This window comes from Kryptolebias marmoratus, linkage group LG13, assembly GCF_001649575.2.
Source record: "Kryptolebias marmoratus isolate JLee-2015 linkage group LG13, ASM164957v2, whole genome shotgun sequence".
Lineage (NCBI taxonomy): Eukaryota > Metazoa > Chordata > Actinopteri > Cyprinodontiformes > Rivulidae > Kryptolebias > Kryptolebias marmoratus.
The window spans coordinates 3763963-3784097 of record NC_051442.1 but is presented as its reverse complement, the minus strand read 5'-3'; the positions used below and the strand labels follow the sequence as shown (position 1 = coordinate 3784097).

The 20135-nt window shown below is 37.9% G+C and overlaps 1 protein-coding gene across 6 annotated transcripts in view; it reads left to right on the top strand.

Moving 5' to 3' along the window:
• Window positions 1–20135, top strand: part of cadm1a (cell adhesion molecule 1a) — a 384640-nt gene that overhangs the window by 279862 nt on the left and 84643 nt on the right. For all 6 annotated transcript variants that reach the window (XM_017419883.3, XM_017419886.3, XM_017419882.3 and 3 more), the window contains 2 exons: window positions 10085–10237; window positions 13175–13312. In XM_017419883.3, the coding sequence (XP_017275372.1) occupies window positions 10085–10237; window positions 13175–13312 (291 nt within the window). The remainder of the gene's footprint in view (window positions 1–10084; window positions 10238–13174; window positions 13313–20135) is intronic.

Sequence of the window (20135 nt, the reverse complement as noted above, 5' to 3'; positions counted from 1 at the left end):
GCTTGAAAGGCGACAGGCGATATGCCCTCCTTCGATGAAGGCTAGGTCTTTTATTTAACTTAGGATTTCACAACTTTAATGTAGAAATCTTTTGCTTATTATTTTTTTCCGTCTCCACTACTTGTCAGAAGTGTAGAAGTGTAGTTCTGCAGTGACTAACTGAAGCAATATCTTCAAATCTAAACACCCACATGGTTGCTTGGATCAAAAGACCGGGAAGAAGACTCGCACACAAAACGTGTCCTTGTTCGGCTGTGGAGGTGGGGGCAGCATGTGTAGCTTCTCCAGCAGCAGGTAAGCCGGCCACCGAAGAGCAGCAAGGTCGATGGTTGAAGGCTTCATGTGGAAAAACACTCAGCGAGGCAGCTTAAAGGGAAAAAAATACAACCAAACCGAAATCATGTACAGTATCAGAAAAATGTCAAATGAATCCAGCTCTTATCATTCTTCCATTTGATTGTTGGGTACTTTACTTTTTTTCCTCAAAACTGAATACTGTGGATTTAATTCCAACACTTATTCCAATCCATCAGTTTTTGAAAAACTGTATTACAACACGAGCTGTTGTGCTTTATGTTTGCTATGTGGTTCCATCTGATGGTCGTATAGTCGAGTATTTTATATGACAAGTCGATTCACTTTGGCAAAATGTGTTTGTTCTTGATCTAAATGGGTAAAAAAGAATAAAAGCAGTTGGAATTTAAACACCTTTCTCGAAACTGATGGAAGAAAAGAAAACTGAGTAGAGTTACTTATGAAAACACATCTTAAACCACTATTTTTATCCAATCTTTTTTTTTTTACAACAGGGTATTACTGTCACACTGAGGGGGTAAAAAGAGGAAGAATACTTGTTTTTATTTTTCAGTTTCAAGAATAAATTTGTGATGTCAAGAAAAAAGTCAAAATGTTAAGAGTAATGTCGAAATACATTTCAAGAAATGTTGAAACAAAAATCAAAACACTGAAATGGAAAAGTAAAGCTATGTCCTCTTAAAAGACATTTTCATTAAGAAACTCAATCTTATATTTTAGAGTAGTTTTTATTAATGACATTTTATTATAATGACAATAATGATGGAGATATTTTTAGCATATCTGGTGAAATGTATGTGCAATACATGAGCAATTTATTATCCTGTGGACCACATGTGCAATACTTTTTAATTTAATTTATTTTCTATTTTCTAAAACTTTTTGAACATATTTTTAAAACAAATTTGTTTTTAAATGTCCAGCTTTATGAAGCTAACTCAAAGACAACAAGAAACAGAATATTTTTTATCTTTGAAACACGTTATCATAATAAATATTAGTACTATAAATGTTACTTACATCTGGAGCTGTACTCAGCCTGAAAATAACTTCTTAAAGTTCCTACAAGTTTAAGCTGCAGTAGAAGTTTTACAGAAAAACAATAATTGTATATTTCAGACATTAGATGCATTTTGATGCCAACACTAGTCTTTATATTTGAGACTCTTATTTTGAAAGGTTGCAGGACGTTCTGTGAGTTCTGCTGTTGAGATTGAGGCTTCAGCAGGGATGGAGAAAAGTGCCGTTTTTGCTTTTAACTTGTAAAAATGCATCCGCAGCCCTCGGCTATAAAAAGGACAAAAACAGGATCAACTTTATCTTTGAATATTTCAACCTGTTTCTCATTATTTAGATATTCTTGACCTTTTACAAGTTTAATCTCGAAACTAAGAAACAAAAACAAAAATCTTCCATGTTTTTTTTTTTTCTTCTTCTGAGTGACCCTAAAACTGTTGTAATTTTTGGATGAAAATTGAATGCAAATTAAAGAGAAACGGAAGAAAAAGAAAATCTTGATTGTTACCTGAAGCGACTGGAACAAAGCCATATTCTGGGTTTAGATGGTGTCTGCTGCCATAGAGCCTAGACTTTCCATAGAGTGGGGAGGAGGGTGGTGGTAAGAGTGTAATTACCCCCGCCCCACCCCGTCTCGCCCACTCTGACACCCAATAATAAAACTTTGATGTGCTCCTCTCAAAAAGTAGCAGCAGCCACTAATCACAATTGATTGCAGCCACTTAGGCGAGGCACACTCATCATCTCCTGCTCTCTCTGGATGGGAGTCGTCCTCAGCAGAAGGCTGGAGAAGTAAAACTATTCAAATGAAATGCAGCACAAGAATGGAGATTAATCAGAGGAGAAAAAGAAAAAGCAGGATGAATGAAACTCGTGGTGTCAGCAGAGGTGAAAAGTAGAAGAAAAAGCCATTAGGAGAGGTGCACAGCCCAATCTTTTTACGTTTTGTTTTAAAGTTTTTACCACAAAGTCAGCCACTTCAATTTTGCCTCGACTTCCATCTTATCTTTGGTGCGGGGATCACGGCGGCGTGATGGATGATAACTTTTAGCAGCCCGTTTCCAGACAAGAGGCCTCATTTTTTTGTAACTTAAAAAGAGGAAATGTATATTTTTCCTCCATTCAAGATAACCTTTGCATTCAAAAACTAAAAAGCAATGAAAGAAAAAGTTCAACTACAGAACATCATCATCTCACACAGCTTTTTGTACAACCTCCAGATATACCTGTGACTTACAGTACTTGGAGGCAACTTTTCCACACACAGGATTAAATACTCCCAACTGAAACTAATTATAGGCCTAAACATATTCATCAGTAAGTGTTTTGTGTCCTACTAATTATGGATAAACTGCTAAGTTCTATTATTTTTGCACTAAGTACAGAGAAAATTCTTAGTATGGGGAAAAAAATTCAAATTAAATACAAATACCACAGCCTTTCATGCCAGAATTTTGAACTAAAATCGTCTTAAATTCAAAAATGACAAACTTTTAGCTGTTTTGATCAAACCTTGGCTCAAAAAGTAACCAGTTAATCAGAGATTTATTCAATGACTTTTTTTTCCTGAAAGTTTCATTAAATCTTGTCTAGTGGGTCATGAGATATTTTGCTAACAGAGTTGACTACAAATAGTTGTTGGCCAATTTTTAAACACTGTTACATTACTCAGATTATTCCAGACCTTGTCTAAAATGTTTTATGTTTTAGTTTTGGTACCATTTTTCTGCTTAAAAGACTTGTTTGAAAATTTAATTAGGTTTTAGGGAAAAACGGCTAAGAGACTAAGCTCTATTTTATTATTTTCACCATTATTCATCTCAATATTGTCCAGGAACTCCCAGCGGTCCAAAGTGCCAACATGTTAAAGATCAGGGACAAAGTGAGCAGTCGAAGAGCTGTTGTTTGCTTCACTCTGTTGTACGAAGTTGAGGATTGGTTTTCTCAGCTCATTGGTTTCACACATTTACTTCAGTCGCTGCTTTGTTTGTGCTCTGGCAACGAGCAAGATAAAAGTGCAGAGAGAGTTCAGAGCATACAGAAGAAAAGATTTTATTGGATCATTTAGTCACACTACAAAGTCAGCTGCTTCTCAGTCTCCTTGGCTGTTCTCCGTACCTTTTACCGTCTCACCACCACCTTTAAATTTGCTTCATCACCGTAAGCATTACCCGTATTAATCAATGCATCAGATAATTTACAGCCTTTCTGAGTTTGGATGGATGTCTTTTATCCAAAGACGTGACTATCGGTTGCCTTTGTCGGGCATCTGCGATGTCACTCTCGCGGTATCAGATATGACAGAGCAACAGAAGAAGAACGGAGCAAAAAGAGCATGGAGCTAAAGGTCACCTTTTCTTCACACTGCACAAAACACAGAAAAAGATAGATTCCAGTCTGCTGTGATGTAACAACAAAGGAACTGTCCGCAGTGTTTCTTGGCTTGTCTTCTTCCTGCCATGACTGGCACCTTCCTGAAATGTACCAGCATTCAGCCCTGCTGCATTAACCAGGCTGTTATCACAGTGTGTCTCTGCATCTCTTTAAGGCTGCTGTATAACCGTCCTGAACCTTGGAAATGGGCGGGAGGAGGGGGGGGGGGGGGGACTGTGTCCTTGCCACCGTGCCTCAGTCTTTCCATTCAGCGTGTATTTATTTATTCTGCTCATGCTCGTACCACAACGACATATTTAGAAGTGACACATAAGAGGATTATGGAGCTTCTTAGGAAATGTCTTTATGAAATGGTACAAAACTGCCTTGGGTTTGTCAAATTAATGGATGGTCATTTCAGTACGCAGCGTATGTTTTTTGAATTTTAACTACAGTAAGAATTTACATTCCTATCAGAGTCTAAAGTCTATCTGTTTTGGTCAAATCTTGAAATAATGTTAAGCAGAAGTTCATGCAACATCAACAGATGGAAATGTCTCTTAGTTATTCATCCATCCATTTTTTACCGTCTTCTCCATGCAGGCGAGCAGGTAGCTGGTCATTGTGCAAGAGGCGGGATACACATGGTCACCCACACCTAGTGACAGTTTAGAGTTACCAATTACCATGCATATTTTTGGTCTGTGGGAGTAAACCACAGTACCAGGAGAAAACCCATGTGTTCACGGTTTTAACGAGCAAACTCCAAACAGAAAAACCCCAACAGGGATGTGAACCTGCGGCCTTTCTGCGGTGAAGCAACAGCTCTAACTCTTCTGTCTTGTCGCCTCTGCCTCTCAGCTACCATCAAATCTTAACTCAATATCTATAGAAGTGACTTACAGCCATTTTTGTGTTTTCTAAAGTCAGTTGCTTTTTGCAGCCACCTTAAATAGTGTTGCCTCCTAAAATTAATCACTTGTAGCATCGACAGATTATTTAAATATGCCCAGTGGTTCATGAGATATTTTACTAAAAACAGAAATAACTCTAAATTGTTAAGGGCAAAATTGTAAAATCTGAAGAGATGAAGCCATTAACACTCATAACACACATGTTGGTCCAGCTAAGTTTGCAATACTGTGACATTATAATTATGTGAAACATTTTTAAATATAAGCTACCACCTTTAAATTCTTGTAGGCCATGTGGCCGATGAAAAAGCAGCTCGGCCCAGAACATCTTTCGGAGATGGTTCTTGACAGAGTAAAACTATTACCAGAGGTGTTGCCTTGAATATCAATAAACAGGTTAGTTTTCTTTTAGCAGCTTCTGTAGACTCAAGTATTGGTAAATTTAAATATTGAGGCACTTGATTTGATTCAATTTGGATAAGAGTTGGATATTTGTTTTTAATCACAGACAACAAGGCTTTTGATCATGAAACACTAATTAATTACATATTTATCTGCTACATCAAGGCTTTCATTATTCTTAGACAAAAGGAACTAATTGTTGCAACTATACATTTAAGAGTACCACTGTTCATGAAAAGTAGTAGTCCGACATTTTCAGATTGTTTGTTATATCTTTATAAGCAGTTTCTAATGTATTTTAGCTGTTTTTTGCAGTTCTGTGACATGATGACTAGGCACAGAGAAGTAGAGGTAAAAGCATCATCTTTAAAGTCCTCAACATCAGGACCAAAGTGTTTAAGTTTCCGTTATGGCACCAAAGATGTAAGATATAAAAGGTTAAGTTTGAGGTGAAGATTTTCTTTTTTTTTTCCAAACGTTGGCACAAGATCTACTCTCCCATCAGCTTGCTGATATCACAGAAATATACCTGCTGCTCTTGATTAATGACGAGCAAAATAATCATTCTTTTTATTAACGAGCATTTCTTCTTACTGCTCTGCTGGCAGTCTTTTATTCCCTAATTTGAGTTAATCACTTAGCATGTCCAGCCAAGTTTTGGGTTCTTGTCGATGCACATCCAGACACCGCTCTGTAGGAGGAAACATTTGACGCACATGCAGCAGACTGCAGTCGCGTCTTCATTGTAGGTTTTGTTTTTCTGAGCGCAGTTTCTGTTCAGGATATGTAACATGTTAGGTTGTCGATTATTTGGAAGACACATGCGTGTTCCATCTCATTCTATCTTTTACATCTATCCAATTAAGTTCTTGCATACTGAAGGTACCAACAGATGCAACAGTGGTCTATACACAGGAAGGTCCTTGGTTTGACTCTCAGCTGGGGTCTTTCTGTGTGGAGTTTGCTGTTCCCCCCGTCCATGAGTGGGTTTTCTTTTCATACATCGGTTTCCTCACAGAGTCCAAAACATTCCTCTTAGGTTACTGATGACTTTATTGTATCGAGGTGTTTATGTGGCTCTGTGATGGTCTCACAGTCCAAGGAGTACCGCTCTCTTCCCCGAGGGGCCGCCGGAGAAGGGCACCGGCTCTCCTCAAACCTAAACAAGATGGAGCTTTTACAGGAAATGAATCCGCGGATCTTTAGGCGCTTCGTTTTCCAGCAGCCTGTCACAAAAGACACTATTTGTTCACATTTTTAGTTAAACATTTGAAAGATGTCAAACCTAACACTGTTTGACAGGTATAAAGTAGTATTTTAGCACCGCCAGATGATTCACAAAGAGCTATTAGCTGAAAACCTGTCATACAGCAAATGATCCGTTTTAGAATGATGCATCCCAGGTTTTGTCTGAGAACATTTCTTTTGGACACTAATCTTCTAAACCAAATCTTTATTTCTTTTTTAGGCCCACCATTTTGACTTTTATCCCCTAATTGTTAATTTTTTAAGGACACATCAATCATGTACTTTCTGTGCCTTATTTTTGCTAATAGTATTTCAGAAATCGCCTTGACGATGCAAACAGTTTATTTTATCCCTGTCAAAGATTATAAAGTCTCAGCAAAGTGAGATATTATAACAAGCTGCAAGTGGGTTGCTATTTAAGATACTATTTTGAGTTGTATTTTTGTTCAGTTATCTATTATGTGTCAGTAAAACCTTGTTTTAATGTTTGAGCTTTGTGCCTTTTTATACTTGAAGGATTTTTGGGTCTGTATTTACTACAAAGTAATATTAAAAAAAGAAAATACTGGCGCTGGGCTAAAACCAAATTAAAAGAGGAAGAAAAACTTTTTAAAGACCTTCACAAAAAAAGATAGAACCTGGGCAACTATTTCTCAAAAAGCTCTGCCTGCTTGGAAGCAAAAATAAAGAAATGAATGGTGGCCTATGACTTTTGGACAGTTCTGTACAAAACCAAATTGTCAAAAAAGAAACAGTTCTACAAGGACATTTTTTTTATTATTATTATTTATTAAATTCAGCTTGTAAAGAAGCTGAATCTCCGTACCTGTGGCTCGCCCACCTGTGTGTTTGTGAGTCCGCGGCGCTGTGGTTCTGTTTAAGGATCTTTTTTTTTCTGCTACAGAAGCGCTCGGATTGTTTATGGCCATCTAAAAGCTCCAAAGCAGCAGTCATTCTTCACAGTGAAAGGTTTCGTGCTTTAATAGTCTGGTTATCTTGACATTAAAAGCGCTGATCAATCTGTTGAAGACGAGAATCTGTTGATTCAGTTCTCCGAGAGGGAAAATGTTTCGCTCAGTCTGTGTCGAGTCAAATGTTCTGATTCCATCTTAAACACGGCTGGAAAACAAAAAGCGAACCGCTGTGATTTATTGTGCTCTGCTATGCTGTTTCTCTTTGGCCAATTAACTTTATGAAAATCTGCTAAAACATCTGATGCTTTCTGTCTCTGGCAGCCCTGACCTCATTAAAACTCCCCGTTATGAAGAAAAATACTGACTTTTTTAATGGAAGCAAAGAAAAAAATCATGTAAACAACTCAGATACAGAAGGTTTGATTTTTCTTTTAACCTAAAACACAAATGCAGAGAGCATCATCGTTGTTTATCGCCCGCTGCCAAAGGCAAAAAGGACAATCATGTTTATCTGTGTCTGTTACTAAAATATCTCATGAACCACTGCATGAATTTTAATGAGTGTTGCATAAAGTAATTAATGGATGTACGTTTACAACTTAATAACTAATGAAGTCACTCCAATTCAAGATGGCTGCTGAATCCAGCTGACCTTGGAAAACACAAAACTGGTCAAAATAAAGTCAGTTTTCCAGATATTGAGCTAAAATGTGGTGTGATTGTAGCTGGGAGTTTATTACAACACGTACTCAGAGCGTTATTCATTGCTTTACATTTTTGCTGCCTATTTTGGCATTAACTGTTTGTTAGCAAAATATGTCATAAACCACTGAACATAATTTGGTGAAACTCTCGGAAAGTAATCATTAAATATACAACTACAACTCGTGAACATTTGGAGTCAAACCAATTTAAGATGGCTGCCCTAGCTGATCAACATTAGCCAACGCAAAGATGGCTATAACTTGGTCAGTTTTGCAGATTTTGTGGTAGTAGCTGAGAGTCATTCACATGAGATTTTGCTTTATATTTATGTCAAGGTTTGACCAAAACGGCTACAATTCATTTCTCAGCATAAGAGGATCTTAGTTTAAAACTCTGGCAAGAAAGGTGGCGGTAGATATGGATTCCTTCAAGAAATATTAGGCTTTTAATAGTCTTTGAAATCATAATGTCACTGAATTGTTTCTCCGTTTTGTTACATGTGTCTGGTGGTGCTCTGTGTGAGGAGTTTCCATATTTAACGATTTAAGCTTTTTTTAAAAAAAAGAAAAAAGAGCCAGAGGATGAGTTCACAGATCTGAGGGGGTTCTGGGTGCAAACAGCCCCGAGTTGCTGTCAGTCAGAGCAGAATTTATCAGCACACTGAGGGTAGATGGAGACGGGTCGGCTTTCATCTTAACCACATGTTGTCACCGTACGTTCCAGCTGATGGAGTCGGCTGAGGTAGGTGGGCGAACGGGGTTCAGTGAGATGAAAGTGACTACAGATGAGAGGTGGACGGGGTTTGGAAATTTGTCCTCAGTTCTTGCGTCGTCCGACTAAAGGGCGGCTCAGAATGGGGCTTCTGTTATTACAAACTGTGTTGTAAGAATCTGCAACATGTCCGCTCCAAATTTCTTTTTTTTTTCTTTTCTTATTTTTTTTAGGTTAAAAATGAGAAATGTGCTTTATTTTTTCATATTTGTCTTAAATTTTACTGCTCCAGCTGTTGATCATTTCCTTCATTGCAGGCTACAAGGGAAAAAAAAAAACAGTGTAAAAATCTTTGCATTGAAAGAAGAGACAGAAATGACAAGCACACATAAAAATAGCCACAAAGATTTGGTGACTTTTAACTACAAACTAAAAACAATTGTAGCGTAAAAACAGAAAACTCCAAGAAAACAAAGAAACTTAAGTTTTTTATTGTGTAGGTTTCTGCTTGACAAAAGTAAAATATTAAATTGTTTTCTTCTGGTCATTTTCATGACTACATTTTCAAATATGTTAATAAATTTGTAAGGATAAAGTGATGAGAAATTTGGAAAAACGTGTAACAAAAATCCCAGCAGGAACACAAATCACTCATCGCCTTTGATGGAGGTCAGTCTCAGCTGCTACCATGCCGAAGTTTAGCTAAATATTTGTAAAACTGAGTTGTAGCCAAATCTGTGTTTGCTAAGGTTAGCTGTAGAAGCCATCTTGAATCAAGTTGTCTCCAGAAATATGTTATAGATGTTTATTCAATGATTACTTCGTGGGAGTTTGATTAAAATCCGTCCAGTGGTTTGTGAGATATTTTGCTGACAGACTGGGTGGACTCCAACAGTTGATGCCAAAGTTTAAAGCAGAAAAAGTCATATGATCTGTTAGCCCTCAGAATGTGTGTTAGAGATGTCTCTCAGCTACAACCACACCAAATGTTAGCTCAGCACCTGAGATGAACCTGTCTCTGTTTTCTGTTTTTTCCTGACTTGGTTTAACTCTAAAAGTTAATCTAATGATAATTTTCTGAGTTTCATCAAAATCCATCCAGTGGTTTGGGGAAAATTTTGCTAACAGTCAAATGAACAGATTCACAGAATCATTACTACCTGCCAGCTTTCCAACAAACTAATTAATAACAAAAAACATGTTTAAGGACAAACATTTTCCAGTCCCCTTGTATAGTATTATAGTATTTGCACGATTTTTCAGTTTCTTTCTGATCTACATGTATGATATTTTGCTGTATGTCAGTTTAAATCTGAATTCTGCTTCAACTTTTCACCTCCCAATGCCTGTTTGTCCTCGATGTTCCATTTCTTATTCAACAGTATTTTGATCAGCCACTGTTGGACTGTCACTCAAAACTCGGTAGAAAAAAAGCCACACTTGTATTTATTAGTTTTTTTGTTTGTTTGTTTGTTTTTGTTTCAGCTCTGAAAGACGCTCGATTTCAGCTGGTGAACTTCTCAGAGAACGAGCTGCGGGTGTCACTGTCTAATGTCTCGCTGTCAGACGAGGGTCGATATGTTTGCCAGCTCTACACAGACCCCCCGCAGGAAGCCTACGCTGACATCACAGTGCTAAGTACGACTTTAAAACACACACATACACACTCTCAGAGAGCTTGTGCACACACACACTAACGCTCAGTGTAAGCAGTGGGAGGAAATTAAAACCTCTTAATCACATTTTTGATGATGAGAGACAACAAATTCTCCGATTTTTAAACAACGCAATGATAAAGACAAATCCCAAAACATGTTCCAGTAAAGTCTCTCAGGTGTCAGCATGAGAATTATTGGGGGTTTTCTTCTTTAAGTTGTTCATTATACAGAAATCAGGTTGCACGTGTAAAAATAAATCGATTCTTTCTGCTCCTTAAAGAGTAAATAAAATAAACTGTGATCAGTTTTTAGTTTGGGTAAGATTTTAAACTGTGTGTTTTGTTTAGAGGGGATTAAACTGAACAAAAACCATCATAAAAAAATAATAACATTACTGAAATAATTAAAAGTGAGAGGTATTTGCAAATATTTTGTCTTCAATAGTGCTTTTCCTAGGTATTTAAATAAGAATGAAAAACGTTCAAGGATTTAACTTTTGTTAGAAATCAAGCTGAAGTTTGTCAGAGCATCACAGAACGCATTTCTCCGTTCTGACACAGATGAGCTGTTTTCAGCCATGAAGGCAGGAGGTTTTTCAGGAGAATCTGCAGCAGTTTGGTCTTTCTGCCTGGAGATGTGCTCGCGCAGCCGGAAATGTTACAGAGAGGCGTCTTTGAATGTAGCTGCAACATACATGTCAGCTCCAGAAGATTAACTGCTTCATTCACACAAAGTGTCACTCGGCTTAAAGAGTGGAGAGACGGCTGGTTGGAAAATCTCTGCAAATTATGGAACCAACACTGCTGGGACCGCCATGACGCCGTGCATCAATGGAAGCATGTCAGTTAGTCAAGTCAAGCTATAGGGTGCTGTAATAACCCATCTGTTTTAAAATATTAGCTTTAATTTGTTCTTTCTTACCAGAGAAGCCAATCTCCTAACCAATGGATCACCAGGCAACATTAGTTTTGCCGCTGTCTTCAGAAAAGCTAGATTTTGGGGTCATATACAGTATCTCTGGATATGTCTCAACCTTAAAAGTTATTCTTTGCTCATCCATTTTTAAACTTTCAATATGAAACTGCACTACAACTAAGCAAAAGAAGAAAACTGTAAATAAAAGCATGAAAGGGAAAAAAGGGAATCTGTAGCGTGGAGAAATATTACCCGACGCCACAACATAGAGCGCTGGTTGGCAGCAAGCCACTGCTGAAGTGGGGGTCAGAATTGAAAATAAAATTCAAGTAGTAATTTTTGACACACAATGTGTTTTGCCCTCAAGGCCTGCTTCATATTAAAAGACGGCTTCGCTCTCTGCAACCTACAAAACCTTTTAGAATGTAGATGGATCGCTATATGTTTGCAGGAGAGGGAAGGCAATTACGATGCTGCTTAATGCTCTTGGTAATCACCAAATAGGTTTTTCATGATATCTTCCATGTACCTGAGACACTCTTGGACCTATCTGGATACAAGCTAAAAGATCATGCCAAGCTAGCACAGTGCTATAGCTGTGGGTGTCGTGTTTATGATGTATTGCTTCCATGACTTGACCACAATCACGTTCATAGCTTAGTGAAACCGGTGTCCCCAGTCCTGCTTTGAATGATCAACAACCACACTGGTGCGCACATGGATACGCTGTCACTGCTGCCACCATGCTCCACATAGGATCCCCAATACGATGAGAAACCACCACAACCTCAATAGGGATGGGCATAGAATATTATCAGTAGGTGAGATTAGCATAACTGTTTGGGTAGACAGACCAGGGGAAAAGGATGGAGGATAATGTAGGAGTCTGATATTAAAATAAAAAAAAATTTAATAATTACTGATAAATTTGAAGAGTGTTTTTGCTTAAAATGCCCATCCCTGGACCTCATTATGCTCAGAACCATCATGGATCATGGCTCACCCATCATGGTGGGTGTTCCCATTACACTCTATAATCCATAATGGGGGCCCCACTGGGTTCTTAATATGTTATCGAAGACTTTTCCAAGACGCTCCAAAGACCATCCACATTATGAGAGGTTTTTTTTTCTATTTTTCGTTGTAGCAGACTTGTCATCCAGTTTAATGGGGCCTGAAGAACCGATCATAACAGAAAACCTATAACCTTTTAGTGAAGATGTATCAGTTCTGCTATAAACCTGCAGATAGATCTGCATCATAAAACTATATTCTGTCAAAATAAAACAACACAATCCAACAATATATGATCTGCACAAGAAATATGAGAAATGTCTAGAAACAGATTTACTAAATATTTTGTCTGTAAGGTTTTATTTTGCCTACTTATTACCCAACTGGTATTGATAGAATTTCTGATTAACTTCTTTTTTCTTTATTTGATTGGTTCAGATTGCATTTATATCTTGGATAAAAACTGTTACATAATTCCCACTCAAACGTTGAATTCTGTAAAGATAGTTAAACGTTATTGGCTGCATATTTTGATGAAATTGTTGTTTTTATAACTGAGACCTTAAAGTCCCAGCGTGTTGGTGTGCAACAGTTAAAGTTCAAGATCATGACTGCTCATTGGGTTTCTTTGTTTAAAAGATCAAGCCTTCATACGTCCTCAGAGTGTGTCATCGAAGGATAAAATCAGTTTTTCTCTTTGCTGACATTTCGAGGGACTCGGAAGGTCAACTGTCATCAAATGTTTGTGCCAAAGATCTCATTAAAAATCTGCCTCAGCATCTGTTTTATTTGCTGCTTGATCTCCTGCTGTACGTTTCTATTGAACCAGATGAAACATTCACAAAGTGTGTCGTGCTAATTTCTGTAGTCCGGGTCAGGCAGCTTTCTGTTTTTTAAAATCTTCTTCGTTAAACAGGTTGGCATTTGTGCATGTAGCGCCGTGGGTGTAAATATTTCCTCAAATAATTGTTTGCGTGTGTTGTGACAGTCCCTCCAGGAAACCCGATCATCGAAGCCAAAGATGAGGTGCTAAGTGAGGGCAACGAGACGGAGATGACCTGCACGGCCATGAGCAGTAAGCCTGCTGCCACCATTAGATGGATGAAAGGAGATAAAGAGCTCACAGGTGGGCAGATTGAAACACAAATGAAAAAGAAAAAAATAAAAATACATAACTGTTGAGACCAACAGGGTGCCTCATATCCAGCTGATAGAAAACCATGTGTTAAAACATTTGAACAGATTCTTTCCAACTTCTCCAGAAAAGTCAGATGTACTTTAAGAAGCTGTCGAGACATTAAAACATCTTTCTCCTGCCATAATCCCAGTTGGACAAATTTTTTTCATCACTTCCCGCCTTGTACCAGTGTTTTTTTTTCTGTCGTGTTCGCAAATATACCTCATGAAGAACCAGGTGGATTTTAATGAAACTTCCAGAAAGTAACATTGGATCTACAGCTACAACGTGATTTAAGATGCTCGCTACAGCTAAATGACGTTATCAAACATGAGTATAACTCAGTCAGTTTTACAGTTATCGAGCTAAATCTCAGTGTGGTAGTGGCTGAGAGTTATCCCTAACTCATACTCTGAGCGTTAAAGGGTTGTGTGAGTTCTTCTTTAAAAGGAATGCTTTATTTCAGTAAACTACAGCTTTGTATCTGGTTCATTTCATTCGTTTCATTTAGTTTTCTGTGTGTAGAGCTAAAATGGTTTTTATATGACATTTTCTGTGCATTATGAGGAATAAATAATTTCCTACCTGGAATCATATTGGGCTTATAAAACAGATAATAAGCCTGTGTTTTATTTTTATTCCTTCTTCAGTGAAGTCAGAGCAAGCAAAGGGGTCGAGGTGTTTCTGGAACTTGTTTATCCAGTGAACCAGAAATGGATCTGCTTTTACACAGTGCTTTCCAAGTACTGCCGACTGCTGAAACCTCTTTACATAACGAGCCACAATCACCTGGCACTTTTTTATCTGTATACAGAGTGCAAATAGAACACAAAGATTGGAAGCAATGCAAGCTGCGGGATTTTAACTCTGACATTTAAGCAGGGCTGAACTCTAATTTTTGCTCACACTTGTTCGTTTGTGAAACCTCCATACCATGCATTTGAATAAACTTATTTACTGTTGGTCTTCAGTGCTGTTAGTTGTTACGTTGAGCTTAAAGCCGGTGCCATTAAAGCGGAGGATATGCGGAGGTGGCCAGAGCTGCTTGGCAGCCTGACAGCTTGCATGCCTTCATCAAAGGTAGCTGAGCGTTAGAAGTCTATGCAGAGCTCAGGGGTTGAACAGGCCTCCTGCCAGGCAACTCTACCTCAGAGCCCAGATTTGAGCTTTGTAAAGACTTTCAAACAAAGGTCCCAATCAGAGCCTGTGTTGAAGGCCCCGGAACTGCATCGCCTCTACAATGCAGCACTTTAAACCTTCACTGATCAGCTCAAATCTGAAAATAATACAATGTGCTTAAGTCAGGGATTGGGTGGCAGAAGGTTTTGAACATCATAAAAATGATGCAGTAGTTAAATCAGATCATTATTCTGCTGACAAGTGGAAACAGTGTTGTTCCAGCTGTTGAAAGGCCAACAATAAAATCACTGCGTTCAACAGTTTTAACTGAAGCTTGCTGATAAAAGAAGCAACAGATTATCTTTAAATGTGAAGGTTTGGTCAGTATTTATATGCTCAGATGCACAAAAGAAATCCAAGCTGTGCAAGCTGTTTTCTAAACCTCCTATATAGTATTGTTTGCACAATTAGATTGGTGATGAGTGAGCAGGTGAGCTGATTAACAGATGGAACAAAGCTGTGAAATTAAATGCTAATTAGAGCTGAGGGAAACAGTCTGAGGCTCAAAGAAACGATGACAAAACAAACTACAAATAACTGAAAAACTCTGAAATTCAAATAAACCACATTCCAGAAACCAATACAAGCAACAGAATAACCATAAAAGGTACAACCGTGACAGACACTCAGAATTCAGTCAGACCGCAACAGAAAATTCACCCATTTTCTCCCAATTTTCCTCCAATTTAGAGTCACCAACTAGTCACCAGCCACCACAGTCCTATGATACCCCACATTTAAAGTGATTGTTCAGATTTTGAAGTGGGCTTTTTAGAAAAGAATTTAAATAATTAATATCTTAGCTGTTGCAGATAGCTCTGTTGCAGGAGTCTTATTTTTACAGGACTGACAAGCTAACCAAAGTGGATTGCTGCTGTCCTAAAACACCTCAATTCTCAACATTCGATAGCGGCTCATGTGAATGCTGTTTTATAAACTTTTATGTTGCCACCGGTTTTGCACAAGATGCTTATTTCGGCAAGAAGACGTACCCCAGGCTGCAACGAAAGTGCAGGTAAGATAGGTTAGATATTGTTCAGACCCTGCCCAGAGAGCCCTACGTCTGAGATCTGACGAGTCTCTGTTAAGAAATAAACCTACTTTTTAAATAACATTCATTATGGTTTAAGGCATGTCTTACACAAGGTTTTAGCTCAAGTTTGAATTCACCATAAAGATTGTTTATTGCTTCATGGCTATTATACCCCTGCTTTTATCCCTGTTTCAGAGAGCCTGTTTTGGTTTCTGTAGCTTTGAATCCAAAATGGGCTGTGTCTGCTTTGCCCCACTTCTGGAAGAGTTTAGAGAGTAAAAAAAACTAAAAAAAAAAAAAAAAAAAGCCACTTGGAACATCACCTGAAATGCAGCTGACTGCAGCATGACTAACATAAAAAAGGATGAGATGTAGATAACCTCTAACTTCGTCTGAGTCATTATTTTATCAGCTAATGTGACTAAAATCACAGCACAGACGTTGTCTTTTACTGAAGTTTAAAGAATCTCATCAGAGACCATTAAGGTTGTACAATCAGAAATTTTACAGAGCAAACCTGCAGCTGAGAAAAAACAGTGTCAGTGAAAGACATGCACAGCTGAAAGGGGTTTTGTTGGGAATTGATTGATTAAAACAGATCCGAGGTTATTAACTGCAACTGTGCTGACACAAAATATATATGAGGTTTTTCTTTTTTCTTCTTGTTTTTGATTTGGAGATTAGCATCAGAAAGCAGTTCCTCAGATGTGTTTGTGGGGTGTTTGATGGGGATTTCTTGTAGCTGACACATTAGAATTAGTGCTAGCAGAGGCGGCTCTTGTAAGAAAATAATAATAGACTGCAAGGCAGCTGCACTTTCAAGAGGGTGGATTTATGTCTGCCAGGAGCACTGCTTCTTCAGCTTTGACTTTGCAAAGCACTACAAACCTGAATAGCTTTCAGATCCTCTCTGTCTGATCAGAAACAGTAAAACACAAGGAAATTATTTCCCCACATTTTGTGAGATTGTAGATCTGCTTCGGACAAGCAATTATATACAAACAGCTAAAAAAAAAACAACAGGACTTCAGAGAAAATATTCACTTTAAGCATATGTAAACACACCAACTAATAATGTTTCACATTCTTTGCACTTGCTTTTAATGATCTTAGTGAAACTAATAAGTGCTGGAGCTGTTAGTCACTTTAAATACTGCTCAGTTTGCAGATATCTCATTTAAACAGGATCATCCTGCAGTCTGGCCATTCGAATGTAATTCTGTTCTTTTTTTATTTTGTTAACATAATGTACTGTGTAATTGTTTGCTTTATTTATCCTGTTTTACTTTGTGTTCGCAATGACAGTGCTCCCTTACTTGTTTAGTCGAGTAGCAGACAATAATTTTGTATATTTTTAAATACACTCCAGCTACAATTATAGTTTTTCTTTTTTAACGTTTGTAAGAAATTGATTGGCATTTACAGCTAAGGCTTGCTATTTTTGAAGTTCTTCAACAAAGATTTTTGTTTGTTTGTTTTCCTTTTGCAGAAACATAAAATGTAGATTTACTTAATGACTCAGTTGTCACAACGCTGTGTTTGGACCATTTGGATCAAAGGTGCTGCCAACAAATGCAGTTTATTTTATTCATTTCATGCATGATTATTTTATTATATAAGTGGAAAACAATTGACTCGATATACATTTAGTAATTGTTTTCTTTTTAGCAAGGCATGTTAGTTACACACACACAAACTCCAGCTGTTTAAGAAACTTAATTAGGGAACACAATTTGTTTTACTTTGGTGGTATACTGCCTTCCTGGCATTGAAGCCTCCATCACAGCAGATGATAACCCTGCATCAATCTAAAAAAAGCAGCCAAAACATACTGTAGATGGGGTTTATGGGATCAAGAATGTGTAGCAAGGAAAGCATCTCTTGGCTGCAACTGTCAGAGACTAGTTGAACGGTATTCACGAGGGAGTCTCCTAAATGTCTGTTTTTGTAGGGCTTCTCTGTTTCCTCACGAGTCGCAGAGGCTTGCAGTCTTTTCATTTGAACTTTAAACTTGTTTAAAAAAAAACGTCTGTGTGGCAAAATAGTTGCAGACTTGTTCCGGGCGTCTCAAAACATTCTCAGTTTGGATTCTGTAAATCTTTCCAGCGGTAGAGCTGTACTTGAAAACGTGCACAGTGCTTTCCCATGACAGAAAACATCCGAGGCTGCAGCCCTAAAGGTTCATATCTAAAAACTTCTGTTTCCAGAAACATGCTGCTCAAAACGCCGCTGCGTGGCTCACTGGTTGCTTGGTCACAAGCACTCAAAATCAATGGGAAAGTTACCTATTTTCTCTCAGTTTTTAGTTCCCAACTAGTAGCTAATAGCGAATAGCTTGTGTTTACTTGGTCTTTAAGAACTTGAACCAGGACTGGTCACGCTGGCCTCATGCTTAGGCTGCAACCGTGAGCTTGACCCGGTTATGGAAACAACCCGGCACATCACAACACAGTCCAGAGCAGTGCCAGGGCACAGGAGAGCGTCTCTGGGATGTGAAAAGAAGCAGGAAAGACCCATTTGGTGAATGCTAAAACTGTAGCAGCATCATGACTGTCTTCACTCTGAAGGAGGCTTTTCCAGTTTGCTGATATTCAGCTGTAGGTCAGGTAGGTCACGGAAAGTGTTGCGGGATTGTCATCCAGTGTAAAGGGGGTCAAAAGAATGCCAATACAAGTGAGAACAGGAACACAAAAAATGTGCAGAAACAGAATGACTCAGGTACTGAAGCAGCCGTTACTTAAACTCTCTGAAGGTTTAATAAAAAGCCCCAGAATTCTTTAGGATTATCTTAAATGATAATCAAACTCTCAAATATTAGTAAAAGTTGGCAACTGGTACGTTTGCCAATATAAATCCAGCTACTCCTCCTAATATACACAAAACCATTATCTCTTTTTTTCTCCCCACTGTTCTTATCCTGTTTGTTTAGTGATTTATGCCCTGACACTGATATCTCCACTTTCCAAGCTAACAATACAGTGAAAGTCATATAAAAAAGGGATCATTCCAGTGCAGGGCATTTCTCCCTGTTCTTTTAAAGCTAACAAAAATAAGGCAGTTGGCAGGGCACTTTTATTGACTGACAGGGAGCAGAGGAACCATTAGAATCAAGTGCTGCGAGAACACCATGGGTGATTTCAATTAACCCGCTCTGCCCCAGCAGGAAGTCTGGACACACGGCTAAAACTGCATTTGGAGTAAAAGTATATGATGGTGTTGAAGGGACAGAATGTATATTTTACATAACAGAACCCGTATGTGTTTTCTCATTCTGTCCCATGAAAATTCTGCACACCAATAAATTTCAGTGATGGGAAACGTGGAGGCGCAGGACAAGGAGGACTAACTGAGCTCATATCTGAATTCTCAAAATGCAATTTCAGCTTTTATTTGACCATCAGCAATCGTCTGTGACATTTATCTCAAATGGCACAGCTTCACAGAAAGTCTCCCTGAATATTTTCAGTGCTTGACAAACTGGACGTTCTCAAACGTAGAAGTATTACTAATTTATGAGAATAAACTTTTCTTTTGGTAATCAGATTTTTCCATCTTCCCAGTCATCATATCTAAAAACACAATCAAAACAATGACACGACAGCAATTAGTAAGTTTATATATTCTTTCAACATCTTAATTTTAGAGGGATTTTTTGAATAAGGTGTGAAAAAGTCAGAGCTCCTCTGCTTTGTCGTTGCACGGAAGGCACCAGTTTTATTAAAGCTGCATAGAAAAAAAGCACCATTACATAAAACCTGCTCAGTCTGACATTCTGAGCCGTTCTGTTACCAGTTCAAACAGCAATTTTTTTATCATAATAATAATTTTAGTCATCTTGGTCATCAGAGGCCAATTTTTTTGCATTTGTGTTCAAAACAGCAGGTCAAACTTAACAGGCGATTATTATCGACTGAACAGGTAAAACATTTACCTTCCACTCCTATACAGTCCATAAAAAACACATTTTCTTTTGCTTCCAAGGTTTAACGTATGAGGATAGAATCAACAAAAATACATGATCACAGGTTGCATTTTGTCATTGAGTATTTTAGAAAAACTTACAAAATTACAACCCTTTAGAGTTGTTTTATGAATTCAACGATATATTTGATTAGTGTCCAACTGGACTTGATTTCTTGATCCTCAGTTAATGTGAGTCTGTCTATAAAAATGTAAAGAGTTTCTCAGTTTGGACCTTTCAGGTGTGTGTTAACACCATACGAAGAATAAAGGACACGAGCAATGATCTACCCATCAATCTAGGGCAGCCAAACGATTTTGAGTCCATAATTCAAGATGTAGAAACTTTAACAAGGAGAAGATTTAAAAAATGTTTTTAATCTCAGGATTGGACATCTGAGTAAGTTCAACCCAAGGTTAGAGTTAAGTTAGCATGCTAACTGGTAAACATCTCAACAGTACAGTTAGTAAAAAAGACTGAGCATGTTCATCTTGTTAAAGCTCATATCTCACAAAATAAAGAACATGGAAGCACAGATTTGCAAAGTTAATCACAAAATGTCTGAAGTTTCTTTGAACAGATGAGAGGAAAATTATTTA